This window comes from Engystomops pustulosus, chromosome 2 (genome assembly GCF_040894005.1).
Source record: "Engystomops pustulosus chromosome 2, aEngPut4.maternal, whole genome shotgun sequence".
NCBI classification, from domain to species: Eukaryota; Metazoa; Chordata; class Amphibia; order Anura; family Leptodactylidae; genus Engystomops; species Engystomops pustulosus.
The window spans coordinates 230,514,269-230,532,491 of NC_092412.1; the positions used below are offsets into that span (position 1 = coordinate 230,514,269).

Consider the following 18,223-nt stretch of genomic DNA (forward strand, 5'->3'; position numbering starts at 1 on the left):
GGATCTCATACAAACTTACTTGACGTTTACCAGGTGATAACCCCGAAATATGAGGAAAATTTGGAGAAAATGGTTGTCTGTTTTAGATTACTCCGCCTGTAGCTGTAACCCAGATTAGTGTGTTGTGTTTATAGTACACTGTGCATTGCGTCTTCCTGTGTATGTTGCTTAGTTTTATGAATGTAGTTCTTAAAGGAAATCAAGCATGATAACCTAGGGACACTTACTCATAGACCCAGGCACTGTTATACATGTTATCCATGGCCTCCTTCCTTCTAAAATCAACTTTTGAAATTATGCAAATATCTTCACGGACTGGTAAATTCTCCCTCTCCCGCTGCACTTCCCTTCTGCTTTAATCTCATAAGTTTGGGGATACATGTCCATTTACAGTATAAGTTACAGCATGGAGAGGCTCTGATAACTCCCGCCAAAGCCCTTCTGACTAGAGATGAGCAGACTTCGAGTTAGGCATTAGGTTTTGGCTGCCTGACTTGGACATATTGCTGAATTGGTGGCCAAAAAGCCAATCCGGCAAATGAACGCCCCTTGCTACTAGCTGTGGCTTTGATTGGCCCGGGGGAGTTCCCCTGGCCAACCATAGGCACGGCTAGTAGCGTTCATTTTCCGGATTGGCTTTTTGGCCGGTATTACGTCCATGTCAGGCAGCCAAGCCCAACTGCCATGACGGTCTTGTGGGGGCTTTCTGGAGGCTTCTTGGTATGACTGTTAATTGACACTTTTGTAACAAAGCTTGAGCTACAATAATAAACAATCTTTTTATAATTTAGCGCCATCTAATTTTGGAGCAATTTACAGATTATTGGGGGACATATAAATGTATCATTTATCCTACTGGTTTACTTGGGTTTACACGTCCATGGAAAATGGATGTCCTTCATCCACTAGTCCTACTGACATAAATTCCAAAACGTAAGATGTAATCTAGTCTGGCCAGAGGCAGGAATGTCCATGTAAGAATGGAGGATTTTCTCAATATCTAACTTAGAACACATGTAAAGAAACCAGGGGCCTTGAGAATTCTTTCTATTATGATTATCCGAAGCACGGAGATGTCAGCCGAACCATGCCGGGAATTCTTCTCCCTTGCGACAGTTTTGGTATTTGTTGGGTACACTGACATCTAAACATAGGAAAATGTTCTTTTCCCAAAGTAAACTGCTATGTATGCCTCGTTATATGAAGAATATAAATCCTTATAATTATGGTGCCCTAAAAGCTATTAGAGGGTAAACCAAAACCGGTATTTGAGCACCCTAAAGTTTTACATATATAACAATCCATAATTGTAATTAATATATTAAGAAAGCAACAAAAACACCAGGATGGAACTACTGTAAAAGTTTGTATAATTTAAAAAAATGAATAAATTATGGACAGTGACTTGAATGTTCCCAGTCCAGCATGTTGACTAATACTGGTTCCACTCATATCTGTCATAGGTGCGCAATTTTGCACCAAATTGTGTGAACCTACAATCTTATATATGACCGAAACCCATGAAAATTATTTTCCACTTTATTTGTGCTTTCTTAATATATGTTAAATGCCCCTATGGATACACTTTGTATGTGCACCAGTAGCTCTGCAAATGTATCCATTGAATTTTACAAATAAAATGCTCATGTTGCTCCTATGTCGCAAAATAGCATAAGGCCAGGGATATCTGCATGAGAGAACTTCTTTAACTGCTTGACAACATACTGGTAGTGGTTTATTAGACCAATTTCTGATGACCGGTTCTCTTTAAACAGTTTCCAGATGTTTCTTTCATGACCCAGTTTAGTGGCCTCATCCAGAAAATCCACTTTGAAGTTAGATGTATAAAGTCAGGGAGGCGGAGAGTTTAATATTGAAGTCAAGCTCTGCCTGCCTCTGAACACCTCCTCCCTTGTGATTGACATAATGCATCGGACTTCAGGAGATCTGATCAATGATGTCCCTGGGCGCAGGACTATCAATTACAGTATAGGGGGCATTTTAAGGCAAGGAGAGCTTGACTTCAGTGTTAAACTGTCCACCTTCTTGACTTCATAAAACCAATTTACATCCCACTTCAAAGTTTATTTTCTGGATGATGCCACCACACTGGGTCATGAAAAGAAACATCAGCGAGAAGCTGCTCAGCTGCTTGACTGGTAGTGGTTTATTAAGCCAATTTCTGATTACGGGTTCCCTTTAAAGGAATTTTGTGACATGTTTACTATGGCAATACTGTAGGACCATGTATACTAAGCAATTGCTATAGTAATTTGTCCACATTCCTATATAAATCTATATATATATTTTATAACTACATACTGTGCCGTTTTTGTTCATCGTCTCAAATCCTAAACAGCTGTGGTGGATCCTGCAACAAGTTTATAAACTTTACATAGGAATATTTGCTTATCTTTAACGTCCCCCTTCACAGCCTGCCTACAGCTTTCACGATCTCGCCTTTCATATTCGCTTTCCTAATGGAAACATTCTGCTATTTCTTTACATAGTGATATTTGCTAAATAAATAAATGGCGTTTCCGTTATTGCTGTGGCCTTCCATCATGATGTTTGGCCTGCACACCACTTCTGAACGTGACTTTGCTAGGTCTGAACAATAATGTTTATTTTGCTCCCTGTGGAGCCGAGTGGTGGCCCTTTCAAAACCCCTGTCTTGACATTGCACAGAAACGTGTATATATTTCGATTATTTATGACCCAGTTTTGGATATCACAGTCATGACTTCTATGTTTGTTAAGGAGTGGACTTAAATTGTGAATTAAGGTTTTACGTCAAAGCACACGGGCATCGTTGGATTACAAAAAAAAATATTATTTTTCACATGAAAAAATTATATCAAATGGTTATAGATTTTGGGAAAGACCACAATATTTCCAAAATGACACCCTGTCTGGCTTTGCTTTTTTGATTGGTCTCTACCAACTAGACGATTAAGCTGAGCCATGGCAGGAGAACGGCTCCTAGCCATAACAGGGTTGTCCATTTTCATATTTTTGATGCTATTGGCCCCAGGTGGTCTAAAAATGAATAAAGAAGTAAAATGCCTCCCTTTACTGCCGGCTTCTGCTGGTATACAGAGACTCAGTAGTGATATGATGTTGGTGGCTACGATCTGTGACTGGTACACGCTGTTGATGTGACATCACCATTGAGTCTCTATAGACCGGCGGTGATGGGAGGGACCATGCTGAATTGGAAGAATGGATAGAGGCAACTATTACCACTTTATACTCTGTTATTTTTACATTACATTATGTAAATCTAACAAAAATTGGACAAATGAAGAAATTGGTCCAATATTGTAGACATTGAATTTTAACGGGATGTCCGTTCAGTTGGGTGCCGTCCACAGGGCAATTTATCTTTTAACAGAGTCTGCTGGATTTTATACTCTTGGTTCATTTTAATTGCCCGAATGTGATGGTATTTGGTTAATAGGACAGTGTGAAGAATATCATATTTCTATCCAGGCGCCATTTTGTTTAGGCAGACGCCATATTGTTCACTTTCATCCATCTCATGATTCAGACAATATTTTGTGTAAACTGTTTAGCAATACTTTGTCCTCGCTGTTGTTTTCCTTATTTAAAAAAATACCTTTGGCACATTTTGAAATACGATGGACCCTGTTCCCCAAGGATCCTTTGCTAGATCAAGCAATATCTTCATCTTTAAATTATGAGAAGAACAGAGCCTTAATAAAATGTAGACATGATTTACCCCATTAAGATGTATGATATACGTAGTCATACCAGGAGGTGATAGCATATCGAATCCATAGAAGCCTATATAAACATGTACAAGGTCTACACCTCATGTACCACTTAGCGCAGCTGCCATGTAACCGTAAATGAACATGTTTTAAATATTATGTTATTGTAGGTTTATTTTTAGGATGGATCTTGGACAGTTTGCACATTCTTATATGATATGTCAATGACTGTTTCATATTAATGTACAATATTTATTGATTCCAACTGGATTATGTCACCAAAACCTGGGACGTATTATCTGGAAGAATTTCCGATGTTAAGAGTTGATCTTTGACATCACAGCGTATCCCTTCAGCCCAACAAGCAGGAAATTAGCCACACTATTCAGATTTATTATTAGCACATGTGGTGTGTATTATCTCCTCAGCAGCGCACTGAAACTAAAGCGATAACCTATAGAGTCCTTATCTACGTGGAGGAGACCTTCATGTGCATTGAAAAATGGTAAATTTCACTGACTAATGCAAAGACTGGTTTCACTGTGAGCAGTGATTAAAACATGGCTTTTATTCACCGCTGCTTTAAAATTAATAAAATGGGAGTAATACCCAGAGGGGCACATTTACTTGCGCGTCCCATTGACGCCGCAGATCCAGAATGTCCCACAATGATTCGGGTCTGCCGCGATTCACTAAGATTGTGCGTCCAATTTCCTGCATGTGTCGCTTCCCCCACTGTGGTCCGCCGGAGTTCATCCTTTTTGTTCCCGGTGCATGTGTGTGCTGATCTTGCGACACAGTTTGCTTTTTAATTTCCGTGGTTTGTCCGAATCATTCAGGTTGTCTGACCTTCCCGCCCCCCGCTTTGTGTCACATGCAAGCCGGCGCCGATGCGCCACAAACCGATTGCGTGCACCAAAAAACCAAATTCGTGGCAAATCTGAAAAAAAATCGCGAAACCCGACAAAAATGCGGTGTTCGGACCCATAGCAAATGTGCCCCAATGTGTGTTGAGTCCTCACAAAAAGGAACACAAATAATAAATTCCAGGATTGGTGTATTCCGAGTGTATAACGTCTAATCACTGGAAAAAGACGGCTAATTCCGTGTCCTTAGGATAATTGGAGAATGGCGCACACTCTAAAACTGCCGTGGATAACTGCAGATACAGTGGTGGAGATTTATTAGAAGTGTCCGGTTGCAGAGTTGTTCTAGTTGCCCATGACCACCAATCAGAGCTCAGCTTTCATTTTTTGACAGAAGTTAATAAAATTAGTAGATCTTTGATTGGTTAGATGCCAGTTCAGATAAATATCCCCATTTAATGTATCTAGCTAGCTAGACCTTGCTTGATATACCACCCTCTCTCATTGGGATAACCAAACTTGATCCTACGCATTTCAAGAAGTGTTAATGTTATTAGGGGTCAACACATAATTTAATGTGATAAACCTAGAACTGAGCAATGTGGGCTCACGTGGCAGCAGGCTACAGTAACCAAAAGTTTCTCCCCCTAGACAATCACAAGTCCATTTGCCCTAAGGAACCTCCTTCCAGGCCAAGCCCGGCCCTCACCCCCGCTGGATCAGTGAGGGCATCACCCTCGCCACAATCCATGTGAAAACCAGATTGGCATGTGTCTAACAACAATTTAATATTTATTTAAATTTTTGTGCAATTTTATCTTTGCTAACTTTTTTTTTTACTACATCCCATAAACCAACATTTACACCTATCCATTAGAAGGGGGATATATGATGAATGAGCTGTGGGGGTGTCTAAATGGTTGACCTCACGATAAAGAAATCCGGGGCTTCCATAGGCAACTAAATGAAGTGGTGGTCGTGTTGTTGACCTTGTGCTATCTATCTAATGTTCCTACAGGCTAGCAGACGGCCTCATTGGGCTAACGAAGCAGGACTTATTCATGACAACGGTTTTTTCTTGACTTTACACACCAATGGCAAACGGGATGCAAACAACTGATCACAGGTTCATTTTTTGTGGACGTATTTTGTGTTTGTGTGCAGGAAGTTTAATGGAGATAGAGAGCACTTGGCTATTTCTCATAGTTGCTAAAATACAGAGCTTCCAAAACAAGTCTCTTACCAATCACTTATTCTATGTGTAATGCTTCTATTCATTGTAGATGTCAAAATATATATATTTCCAACACATAAAAATTAGCTTTTTTTCTGGTCTATCTAAAGAATGGGGGACATTAATCAAAAATGTCAGAGCAAAACTGTTGCTCATGGGAACCAATCAACGATCAGCTTTTATTTTCCCACAGTAGTTTATAAAGTGAAGGCTGAGCTCTGATTGGTTGCCCTGAGAAACTAGAACAGTTCCGTCGATAGTTTTGATAAATGAGGCCAAATATGTAAACACTGATCCCACCTGTGACGGTAGCAGTGGTTACTCTGCATTCGTAATGTTCTCCATTACTTCTAAAGGCTTGAGTAGAGGTGGATCTGTAGTAATCTCTGCATTCAGTCTCTGGATATGGATACTTGACTTGGCACAACAGAATAGGAGCACAGACTAGATTTAAAACTCCACACTTTAAGACATTTTTGACAATAGATCTGGAAATTCTATGTAGCTTTATGATGGACACATAGGGGCACATTTACTTAGGGTCCGCGGACCCCACTACCGTCTGGTTTCTCGACTATTTCCGTTTTGCGCGTGCGCCAAAAACCCCTGTTAAAAGCGTCAATCGGATTTTGGCGCCGACTTTCATGCGACACTAATTGGGGGCGTGGCCGTCGGAGACACTCACTGATTTGTATTGACTGCAGGACTTAAAACTCAAATTGTGTAGCAAGACATGCACTCGCATACACCGGGAAGAAGAAGGTGAACTCTAGCGGACCTGAGCGGGGAAGCTACCCATGCTGGATCTCAGGTGCACAATCTTAGTGAATCGCGGCAGACTTCATCATCGTCGGACAACGCACCTCGGGATCGCGCAGGGACCGGGTAAGTAAATGTGCCCCATTGATTCAGTGGGCTCCTGGTAGGGTATACGAGATCCCCATGGAGTAGGTTAGTCTTGTTTCAAAGTGTTGATCTCGATGAGAGTTACGGTCATGTTAGTTATGTGTACCTTACTTGTAATACTTCCTCTTTTACTGCCATTACAGTCGTTATTGTGATTTATTGGTTGTTTTTCAATTCCAACACAACACTATAAAGTGCAACATTCTTTGGTTTGCATTGGCGATTTTAAATGTAATTGACTATTAATTCAAAATTAAGTACATTTTTGTTGCAAGTCAAACGTTCAGGAAAAACTCCAAAATGGCTGAGAAGTCTTCTGCCACAATTAATGAAAAATTAAAAAAAAAAAATGTAATTCATAATTAAAACTATGAAGTAGGATTGGTCTTATGAATAGGTGATGTTTTCTAAGCTAAGGTTTATCTGCCCATCAGAGTCCAATTATTTCCTTATCAGTCTCCATCTGGTTTCGATTGGATCTTTGCACGAAGAAGGAATAAAAAGTTGTCACGGTCTGTAAAGTGTATTTGGCTCTATAGAAGTATGGCGATAACCATGTCCGGTTATCCACTGACTGAATGAAGTCTACAAGGCTGAAATCCCCATGGTATAATTAATTTTAATGCAGTCTCTAGGAATAAAACCCCAGTGATGACATCATTACGTGCCACATCCTGGAATTGATGTAAGAACAGGTGGCAGCTATTGGAGTTAGGGGTGTTAGATAAAACATGATACTCTGAAAATTACAGTATTTCACATTAACAACGTTGTGCGTTGCATTATGTCATCTACACTTATATTGCACTTGTTTACGTTGTTATTAAGTAGTTGAGCTATCTGGGGTGCTATGATTTAGTTAGTTGTGTTGTTCTTTAGGAGGGCTCTGCGGAGATCCATAAAGCGCTAAGCCCCAATTCAGACTAGTCCCGATAATGGAGCAAAATCATGCAGTATATCTCTTTGAAATGGGAATAGGCCAGATGATAACATGACAATTGTTTTCGTTGGGGCAATGATCACTAGAACCTCTTATCCTGTGGTTGAAAAACGAGTGTGCATGAGCTAGAAGCGATCTATTACTATTAACCGATACAACCCCTAACTAGTAACGCCAGTGATTTTTTTTTTTTTGCTGGCAACGGTGAGCCGAACCTGGATTTAGCCCTAATCTTTGTGGTTCGGGTCCGCTCAACACTACTCGTGATACTGTTTCTCTATTTTAGTTTTCTTCTAAGTTATATCTAAGAACAACACATTGGGGCACATTTACTAACCCGGTCACTAGAGTTTACAGTGCATTGTCCGACTATAATTCACAATGCGCCGATTCCCTAACATTGTGCACCCGATATTCTGCATGCTTCCCTGATCAGGTCCGACGGAGTTCACCATCTTTTTAGTGAGGCATATTAGGGCTAGGGCTTGTGACACAATTTGAATGTTAAATCCCAGCACTCGGTCTGAATCAGTCGAATCGTCTGACGGCACATCCCCTAATGTGTGTCACATGGAAGCCATCGCAGCTGTGCCACAAAAGCGTCACATGTGCCACTCAGAGTATATCAGAGTATGTCCTCTTCTAAAATGCAACAGTCATTCAATAGTTAAAATCAATCGGTAGCACTACAAAGCGTCCCCGTGTAGCCCCACCCTATGACTAAGTTCACACCTGTAGAAAATGTGTGGGTTTTTTTTTCCTTGGTAATTAACACTTGGGAATAGTTCAGTCTTTAGGTTCTCAGTAAAGGAAATGGTTTCTCAGAAAGGTAATTGGAACCTACCGAAAAAATTCAATATCCTTTATTTTGCATTCTTGACACATGTAGCTGACCCTCTTTATTGTTTTATTACTGCAAGTTATGCTTAGAAACTAAGAGATAAGCGAACACAACGTTTGTGTGGGGTTTGGTTGCATTACCCAGATATAGTGCCGGATTGGTGACCGCACAGCCATTCCGGTAAATTGATGCCACCTAGCTACAAGCCACGGTTAGTTGTTAGGGTTGTCAATTTACCGGATTGGCTGTTAGGCCACCAATTCGGCACTTTGTCTGGTTTACGTGGACAAACCAAAACGCAAATTTTCTCTCATCAATAGATACTAAGAATGTGTACAACCGTGCTCAGTCTATGGAAATCAGACCATGCACTGCTCAGATTTCCCAAACTTGAGCACCTTGCCAGGGAAGGAACTTCTTGCATCATGATTATATTGGTGATAATGATGCAAGGACTCTCTCCACTGTGATCTGGATCTCACTTCGGTACTACTTTTCCATGGAGAAGAAGCGAGTCCTTGCATCATATATCACTATGATGCACACAGTCCCTAATCCTAGAACTGTACGCCGTCCCTGCGTTCCATCCAGGACATGGCCTGGCTTTAACGGACTGTGCATGGTCTAAATCCATGAATCCCTAGGGATGATCAGGCCATGGCTGGATTGTGGCAGAGGAGCATTATGTGCCATCTATTTAGAGGGTTGCATTGAAAAATTGAATAGATGGAATAAATATATTTGCATATCACTGCCAGATAAAAGGGCACTTTTGGTAAATGCCCTTCATCAAAATTCTAGGAAGGCGCAAATTAGATTTAGACAACCCCTTCAAGACTGGCGCATTATTCCGGCATGAACTAATACAACAATTTTTCTGAATGTGTATGTATATCTGGGGCAGCATGGTGGCTTAGTGGTTAGCATTACAGCCTTGGAGCCTCGGAAACCTGGGTTCAGGTTCCAGGGTCAACATCTGTAAAGAGTTTGTATGTTGGCTCCGTGTTTATGTGCGTTTCCTCTGCGTCCTCCGGTTTCCTCCCACACTCCAAAACATACTGGTAGGATGATTAGATTGTGAGCCCCCATGGGAACACAAACTGATTTGGTAAGTTCTGTGCAGCGCTGCATAATCTGTGTGTGCTATATAAATAAAGGAATTATTATTCCTGCAAGTATCTATGCCGGAGTCGTGTATGTAGGAAGACAAATCTCTTCGATGTTTACACCATTGTCTTTGAGATCCACAATTACATTGTACATTTAATCCTCTAATTGCGGAAAATATTCCCCTTTTTTCGCTAATTGGTGACAGTGATTTATATCCTTTTCAACCTGTTCACGGCCGACTGAGAATAGTTTATCTTTCCCGGCTGAGCGGAGTCGAGACTTTTAGTAACATAAAGGCGTTTTGTAGGGATAGGAACGTATCGAGCAAGTGAAAGGTTTTGCACACTCGAGTAAAACTGATTGCAGGTTGGAGTGTGCGACAATGGGATGTGGTTTCTTCTCTGCCTATAAATCAGACATTCCTGCTGGGTTACATCAGAGGAGCAGAGGCATGATTAATGCAAGCTGGTTGGAGAGAGATGACGTACAGGCTCAAGCAAAGTTTACCTGAGAATTATCTCCTGTACGGTTTAATGTCTGTATGAGTCATGTGCTGAGACTTTGCTTTGCTCTGTTCTTAAACATGGGTCTATCACGCTTACCTCATCCAAGACATTCTTTTCTTTAACTCTGTCCGCTAGACACAGAACCCGTCCCTAACTAAAGTCATTGTAAGATATTTTATCTTTTGGAACTCTGTTCTTTGTAGTTTCCCAAACCAGATGTGAATGATCACTTATATAGTATGTATAAAAGAAGAAAAACTAAAGTTTACTTGCCCGAAAAGTACATAAGTGTATAAATCACAAAAAAAACACTTTAAAGTATCGGGTTTTTTTTTTTTTTGTTTGTTTTTTTTTGCTTGACTTTTCTCTTGCATTTTAAAATAGGCCTCATCGGAAATGCAACTTTTCTTTCCCTGCAGTTCCACCTGACTATAATATGTTTTACTCTGCTCCTCTTTTATGTATACTACTCTTACTTTTTGTAGTGCAAAAGAGACTACACCTAAATTTTCATACTACTTTTTCCTTCTTTTCCCTCTGCTCTATCAGTCCCATGATTCCTCAGCACAGATCACATGTTACTCATAACGTATTATGCAGGCAGGGAGCCAGGTAATGTGAAATAAAGTTATATAAAGTAGTGGCAGTATTTAGAATGCTGACAAAGGCAATTTAAGAGTGAATTTGTCACCACGCAAACGCTTATAAGCTACCAAATGTACCTTTTATATGAGCTGTTGAATTATAAATTAGCACATCTTTACGAAGGGCCAATCTAAAAAAAGAATAACCTTGTATTCACAGCTACTAGTCATGGGGTGTAGTTTGAGGAAGAGCAGTCAAGCAGGCAGCCAACCTTAAGGTCGCCTTGTCAGGTAACCTCCTCCTCTAGATCTTCATCGCCTCCCTGTCCTCCCGTGGTCTTTTTTCAGATCACACGCTTGCGCAAAGCCCACGATCCTCCCTCTGGGCCTGCACATACCTGGAGGGAGAAACGCACACTGGTCATGACTGCATTGCCCACATGTGTAATCAAACAGAGGCCTGCCAATGACCTACTGCTCTGCGGATGAACCGAAGCGGCGAAGGAGGTTAGTACAAGTTCGTTTTTTTTTTTTTTTTTTTTTAAATCCTGGACAGCCCCCTTAAGGAAAACAGCTTATATGTGCCACTTATTTCTGCTTCTTTGTCCTGCAATGAGCAGTGTATCTGAAAGCCTGGAGATTAGACTATCCAGGGACTGTCTGTTAAGAAAGATAAAGAATTCGGTTCTGTCCAGCTGTCAGTGGATACAGGACAACGTGGATTTACAGAAACTGCTTAAATAAGGAAGAAGGGCAGAGGGAAAAGGACACAGGAGCATATTTCTTCAGTTTGTGTTATTATTATTAGATTGATTTATAACATTTTGGCGAAAATTTAGATTTAAACATCTGTTTTTCACTGTCAAGAATCAGCTCGGTCATGAGCATCTAGACTTGTGCATTTTCCACTATAATGGAACAATTTTTTTTTACTCTTTTGGGTGTTTTTTTTTTTTTTTTATTGCAAAAATTGCCTAGAGAGAGAGAGCAAATAAGCAACTATAGAAGTCTCGATATGACTCGATATGACTATGTCTATCAGGAATGAAAGTTTTTGGGTCACTTGTTGGTCTTCCTGCTTCCACGATGACGTCTTGTGACCTCTGCAGCCAGTCACCTCCTGGCACAAATGAGGTCATAATTGAGGGTCATCTACATGTTGGGAAGTCATCACTAGAGGTCGAGATATAGAGGCCGGTGGAGGATCAGTAAGGAGAGAATTTTTTTACGTCTTTTATTGTAAAATTTTAGAGGATTAATGGCTGAACTGTTAACCTTACCATAACAGAAATAAAATCTACAAAGACACAGTTTCTTATTGGTGAGCAGAATATTCACTACACTTACTCAGAAGTATGTTTTTGCTAGCCTGGTTCTCACCAATGCCATGGATTCAGAGAAGGCTCCTTTTCCATGCACAATAAATTCCCATGCATTTTACTATCCAATTAAGGGATAATAAACCTGCTTGTAAATGGGGGACATTTTCCTTTAAATGAATATCCCCTGCTGAGTTTATAGAGTAAACCAGAAACGTACAAAAAAATGTAGGCAGTTCCCTGTGCTCCATGGTTGGGAATTCTCATCCCATCTTCCATTGCATTTCCATGAAACATCTCATTGCTAATGTTAGTCCTCCATTCTTTTCTCCACGAAGGGGGGAAAATTATAAATATTTTTTAATAATTTGCATTCACTTATGAAGCTGGTTACATGGTCGGAGTTCCCTGGTGTCCGACTGCATTCCATTTCCAGACTGACTTTGACGCTTTTGGGTCGCAGAGTTCAATTACATAGGGTGAGATTTATTGCTTCTTCTGCACCAGTTTTCTGGCCTAGGACTCTTCATGCGTCCAAAGCGAAGGGGTTGTAGCAGTAATTCTGTTCATTTCTCCACAAAGTCCAAACTGGTATTTACCAACAATACATGAGCTTACTAATCCATAGCCTACAGCTGTTTTGCATACATGCATGCATCCTCAACGCTACATTACTAAGCACACAATTTTCCATAATCCTAAATGAAGTTATCCAGTGGTTAATAAACATTGCCACTTTCTTCCACCTCTGCTCACCATAGGTAGTGTCTGATATTGCAACTAGGCTCCATTCATTTCTGTAGAGCTGAACTGCAATACTGGTACAAACCATGGTCAGGCTTGGAGCTGGTTTTGGAAGCAGATAATAATAATAATTCCTTTATTTCTATAGCGCACACAGATTACACAGCGCTTCCCAAATCGGTCCCTGTCCCCAATGGGGCTCACAATCTAAACAACCTACCAGTATGTTTTGGTGTGTGGGAGGAAACCAGAGGACCAGGCAATCCACACAAACATGGAGAGAACATACAAACTCTGTTGACCCTGGGACTTGAACCCAGGTCCCCAGTGCTGCAAGGCAATTATGCTAACCACTGAGCCACCCCAGGTAGTCATGTTTTTCAACTTCTGGACAACCACTTTAAATCCTTCTCCCAAACACCTGAACAAAGCATTAGCAAGAGTTGGCAGGTTTCCCTCAAGCCCAATCCCATTTCTTGATGATGCAATGTATCGCTAAGTTGGAATACTATACAACAAAGTACAAAACTAAAATGCTTCAGCGGGATCACTGTTGTAGGTATTTTAGTTTAAAAATTTTGCTTAAATCGATGTTTTGGTGTTACTTCTTCACTTTAAATGGGTGGTCCCGTTTCCGCATATAAATATTATTGTTTGTATGATAAAGTTATACAATTATCCAACAATCGTTCTAGATCTCTGCTTGCTGAAACACAGTCATCTGATTGCTTGTTCATGATAATACTCTGCAATACTGATGTATTGCAGGGTATTGGCAGTGTCAGCCTATGCTCCGTGGCTTAGCTTTACGGCGCTGAGCGCTAATTGCAGGACCCAGTGCCGTAGAGCTACGGCACAGAGCGGTAAGGGGTTAAAGGGCATCTACCACCAGGATGAAATGTTGTATGCAAATGAGCCTGAGGGGCTCCAAGCTCCATTAACACCTATGGAGCCTGGAGCCCCTCAGGCTCACTTGCATACAGTCCTTTTATCTGGTTGTAGATACACTTTAATTAAAACTTACTACCAACATCTTCAGGACTTCTACCGAGCTGCACTTTTTAGCTAGAATGCCTTACAGTGCCCTAAACTTCCACAAACGTAGAAAACCGCAATCAAACTAACTGAACGCATGGTAAACATGCAAAAATGCATGTGATTAAAAACGCAGCAAGAACATACCGTGTGATCCACACCCTAAGTTCATGCAAGCAGGACTCTCGCTCCTATTGTATTATGTGACCATGTTAGTGGTCTGTAATGTCGTATTTTGTTTGTATATGTCCCCCGTCCTCTGTAACATGCTACGGAATATGATGGCGCTATACATAGAATTATGCATATTTGTGTTGTTGTAAGGTACATAAAACAAGACATCCCGTATTTGCCGCTCTAGTGTTTATGGGTATTGCTGTGTATATTATGGTGTCACCGTTCATCTCATCGCTCTGGTATTTGGCCTTCGTACACTACACAGGCAGAGCTGCCTTACACTAATCTAGATCAACTAATCAGTATCACATTTTCTCATGTAAACCAGAGTCTAAATATATCACAATGTGACTCCAAAAATGATGTCAAAACAGATTTATTTCATGGATGAGCTGTGACACGAGGCTATCACATGACGGGTCGTGTGTCATCAGCTTGTATTCCTACTTCTTACTCCATAGTTTTCCTACAAGATTAGCGGAAGCTTAGGCTGCACTTTATCATGTTCTATATGCCGTCAGTCACTGAGGATTTGCTCAAATCCTCTGTATTAGAATACAATAGGATGCGATATTAGAATCCTCTCACTCTTTATCTTTTCATCTTTTTTATGTATTACCGGTAGTTACCCATTCACTTGCCGTCTTCCTATGCTTTTACCATAATTTGTAAAGATGCTCACAATTTTTTTTTAAGATTGTGATGACCACCGATACCAAATATAGGGCACTGCACTTTTTTCATATAGGTCCTATGCCTAATGAGGTGGCCACAATACTACAAAGTCTTCTGTATACTAATATTAGCCCTTCGCTAATTAGTGGTGTTGGCCACTTTAATTAATTTCTATTAGGAGGCTTCACTTTACATATTAATAAAGCAGAGTAGAACTTGTAATAGATGTATAGTGGTAAATTACCTGTCTTTTACCTCATCAGCCAGACATTCCTGTCCATAAAATGGCCGCAGTTGTAAGGACATGTGATCGCTATCTGTCCATCTGCGGCCATGTTATGGACAGGAATGTCTGACTGATGTGGTAAAAGACATATCAATAAAGTGGAGCAGAACTTTTAATAGATGTATATTGGTAAATTATCCAATAATCTGCTGCCGACACTTACACACAAATTACAAAAAACATGAGGTAAAGTGGACAACCCCTTTTGAGGATAAGCAGTTTAGCACCAGGGGTCATCTTATGGAAGCTTGTACGGGGGTAGAACACAATGGGGCAGATTTATCAAGATATTCTGACTTTCAGACAGCTTGATAAATCTGCCCCAATGTACAGATTTTTCAGACAGTGACCCTGAAGTGAAAAAGTATTGCAGGAATCTCTAGTGTTTTTAAGAATTGACTGCTGCCCCCCAAAAAGCGAGAAGCATTTGTAAAACTAGATCAAATTTAGAGTCTTTAAAGGAAAACTCCCATCACAATTGATCTTGATAAACCAGGGACACTTTTGTAATTTCAAAGGCTGTTGCACTGCAGGAGCATGTCTCTCTTTGCCCGGCTCTCCCAGCTATTCCCCCTTCATCTGCCTGCTGTAATCTCCCACAGTGAGACAGGGAAGTGTTCCTGTACAGTGTAACAGCCTGTGAAGCTACTGCACAGAGGTGCTCTGGTAATACTTTCCAGAGCCATTCTGGCTGCTTAGAATAACATTTAAAAGTTGAGTTTAAAAGGAAGGAGGCCATGGATAACAAACATAAGAAGATGACCACAGTCACAGTGCCTGCATCTATGAGTAATTGTCCTTGTTTTAGCCACGCTTGGTTTTGGTGGTAGATTTCCTTTTAATGTTGAAGGATAAAATATAATCTTGTAAAATATATTTTCTGATATTCTGAACTAATAGCTAACTTTTCCGTTTTTTGTAGGTAAGATGTGGGTCTGATGCACCTCTGCATTTGGGTGATGTATAATATACTTGAATTTCTGTCATGAATTTCTGTCATGTCAATGGCTAGTGCAGGGAAAATGTCTGTGATTTTTTTATTTTTTTATTTTTTTTTTTTGGAGCAGGACATGATGCAAAAGTCAGTTGTTTGTCATTGATCTATTTTCTGCACATATTTCCTGCAGTGATATGTACCGTATATACTCGAGTATAAGCCGACCCGAGTATAAGCCGAGACCCCTAATTTTACCACCAAAAACTGGAAAAACCTATTGACTCGAGTATAAGCCGAGGGTGTAGTATACAGCCAGCCTGCCCCCTGTAGTATACAGCCAGCCTCCCCCCTGTAGCATACAGCCTGCCCCAATAGTAGTACACAGCCTGCCCCAATAGTAGTACACAGCCTGCCCCAATAGTAGTACACAGCCTGCCCCAATAGTAGTACACAGCCTGCCCCAATAGTAGTACACAGCCTGCCCCAATAGTAGTACACAGCCTGCCCCAATAGTAGTATACAGCCTGCCCCAATAGTAGTATACAGCCTGCCCCAATAGTAGTATACAGCCTGCCCCAATAGTAGTATACAGCCCGCCCCAATAGCAGTACACAGCCCGCCCCAATAGCAGTACACAGCCTGCCCCAATAGTAGTACACAGCCTGCCCCAATAGTAGTACACAGCCTGCCCCAATAGTAGTACACAGCCTGCCCCAATAGTAGTACACAGCCTGCCCCAATAGTAGTATACAGCCCGCCCCAATAGCAGTATACAGCCTGCCCCCAGTATGCCAAGTGAATAAAAAAAACAAACTTAATACTCACCCTCCGACGATACTCACCTTTGATGCTCGGCACGGCTCCCGGTCCTCGGCGGTGGCTCCCGGTCCTGGCGGCGGCTTCCGAACCTCGGTGACAGCTCCCCTCTTCTTTCTTCACTGGCGGCTCCCGGTCTCTTTTCTTCTTCACTAGCCGGCAGTCGCGTCCATGCGACTTGCCGGCGGGCGCACACTATGATGCGGCAGTGTCGCCGCCGATGACGTCATCAGCGGCGACAGCGCCGCATCATAGTGTGCGCCCGCCCGCAGATCGCATGGACGCGACTGCCGGCTAGTGAAGAAAGAAAAGAGACCGGGAGCCGCCAGTGAAGAAAGAAGAGGGGAGCGGAGCCGCTGCCAAGAATCGGGAGCTGCCGGCGAGGATCCGGACACCGGAGGGTGAGTATTATTATTATTTTTTTTGCCCCTTTATGGTTTGCCCCTTAGTTGACTCGTGTATAAGCCGAGGTGAGGTTTTTCAGCACATTTTTTGTGCTGAAAATCTCGGCTTATACACGAGTATATACGGTAAGTCCACAGATGACATACCATCACACAGGCAAGAAAGGCTTGTTATGTAAAGAGGGGAACAGGCATATGGTAACAATAAGTCCCGATTTAGGAATATGTCATTAGAAAGAAATGTGCACGCTTCCCAGCAGCTCTACAGATAGCCAACATATGAAGGCAAATTCTAGCACCTCAAGGAACATCTTGATGTTCCCATATATGTGCTATTACATGGGATATTTGTTTAAAGAGAACCCGTCATGCAAAATAACCCCCCTAAACTAAATATATTTTCATAAACTGCCATTAGAAAGCATTGCCTCTACCCCTTCATTGTCCCTCTACATGCCTGTAAACCTAAGCAATGAGGTCCTAAAGCTGTATGCAAATGACCTGTGAAATGTCCAATGAAGCATTAGCATATTCAAGCTGTCCACTCTATTCATGAGTGGGAGGCACAGCCACACCCCCAGTGCATGACTGACAGCCTGTATAATGGTGTGAGGCTGTATACTGATGTGCTTCCTGGTGGCCACACCCCCTGCAGCCTGTGTGTGCATGTGTGTATGTATAGGAGAGATACAGCAGCTCCAGGCAGCCATGTTACAGCAGAACATGTCAGATTCATGTGTAGCTGGTGTCTCTGTCTCTCACCTGTGTATTAGGAGGATGCAGCATGTCAGCAGATGCAGCACACACCAGCAATGCTTTACTATACATTATACACAGACATGAGCAGGGGGAGGAGAGGGGAGGGGTAACAGGGGTGACATCGCTGCCTCTGACCATGTGACCAGCCTCATTTACATGTTAAAAAATAGATGATTTTACAATGAATAATGTATGAAATAACTAGATAAAGGCTGGGATGGGATCCTTGTGAGCTGCTCCAACAGGTAGTAGTGACAGGACTAGTGGCAGAGACCTGATGACAGGTGTCCTTTAAGGTGCCTTTACTAAGACATGGTAATTTTAACGAGTTGTGCAGCCAAATACGTCAT

General features: G+C 41.5%; 2 protein-coding genes across 5 annotated transcripts in view; one reads left to right on the forward strand and one right to left on the reverse strand.

Moving 5' to 3' along the window:
• The window catches only part of CMSS1 (cms1 ribosomal small subunit homolog), a 215,855-nt gene that overhangs the window by 110,160 nt on the left and 87,472 nt on the right, over positions 1-18,223 (forward strand). Inside the window, exon 2 of one of the 3 annotated variants that reach the window (XM_072138483.1) lies at positions 15,880-15,913. The exons of the other annotated variants lie outside the window; for them this stretch is intronic. Within the exon in view, the coding sequence (XP_071994584.1) occupies positions 15,880-15,913 (34 nt within the window). The remainder of the gene's footprint in view (positions 1-15,879; positions 15,914-18,223) is intronic. 3 annotated transcript variants of the gene reach the window in all.
• The window catches only part of FILIP1L (filamin A interacting protein 1 like), a 175,760-nt gene that overhangs the window by 100,243 nt on the left and 57,294 nt on the right, over positions 1-18,223 (reverse strand). The gene's annotated exons all lie outside the window — the stretch shown is intronic.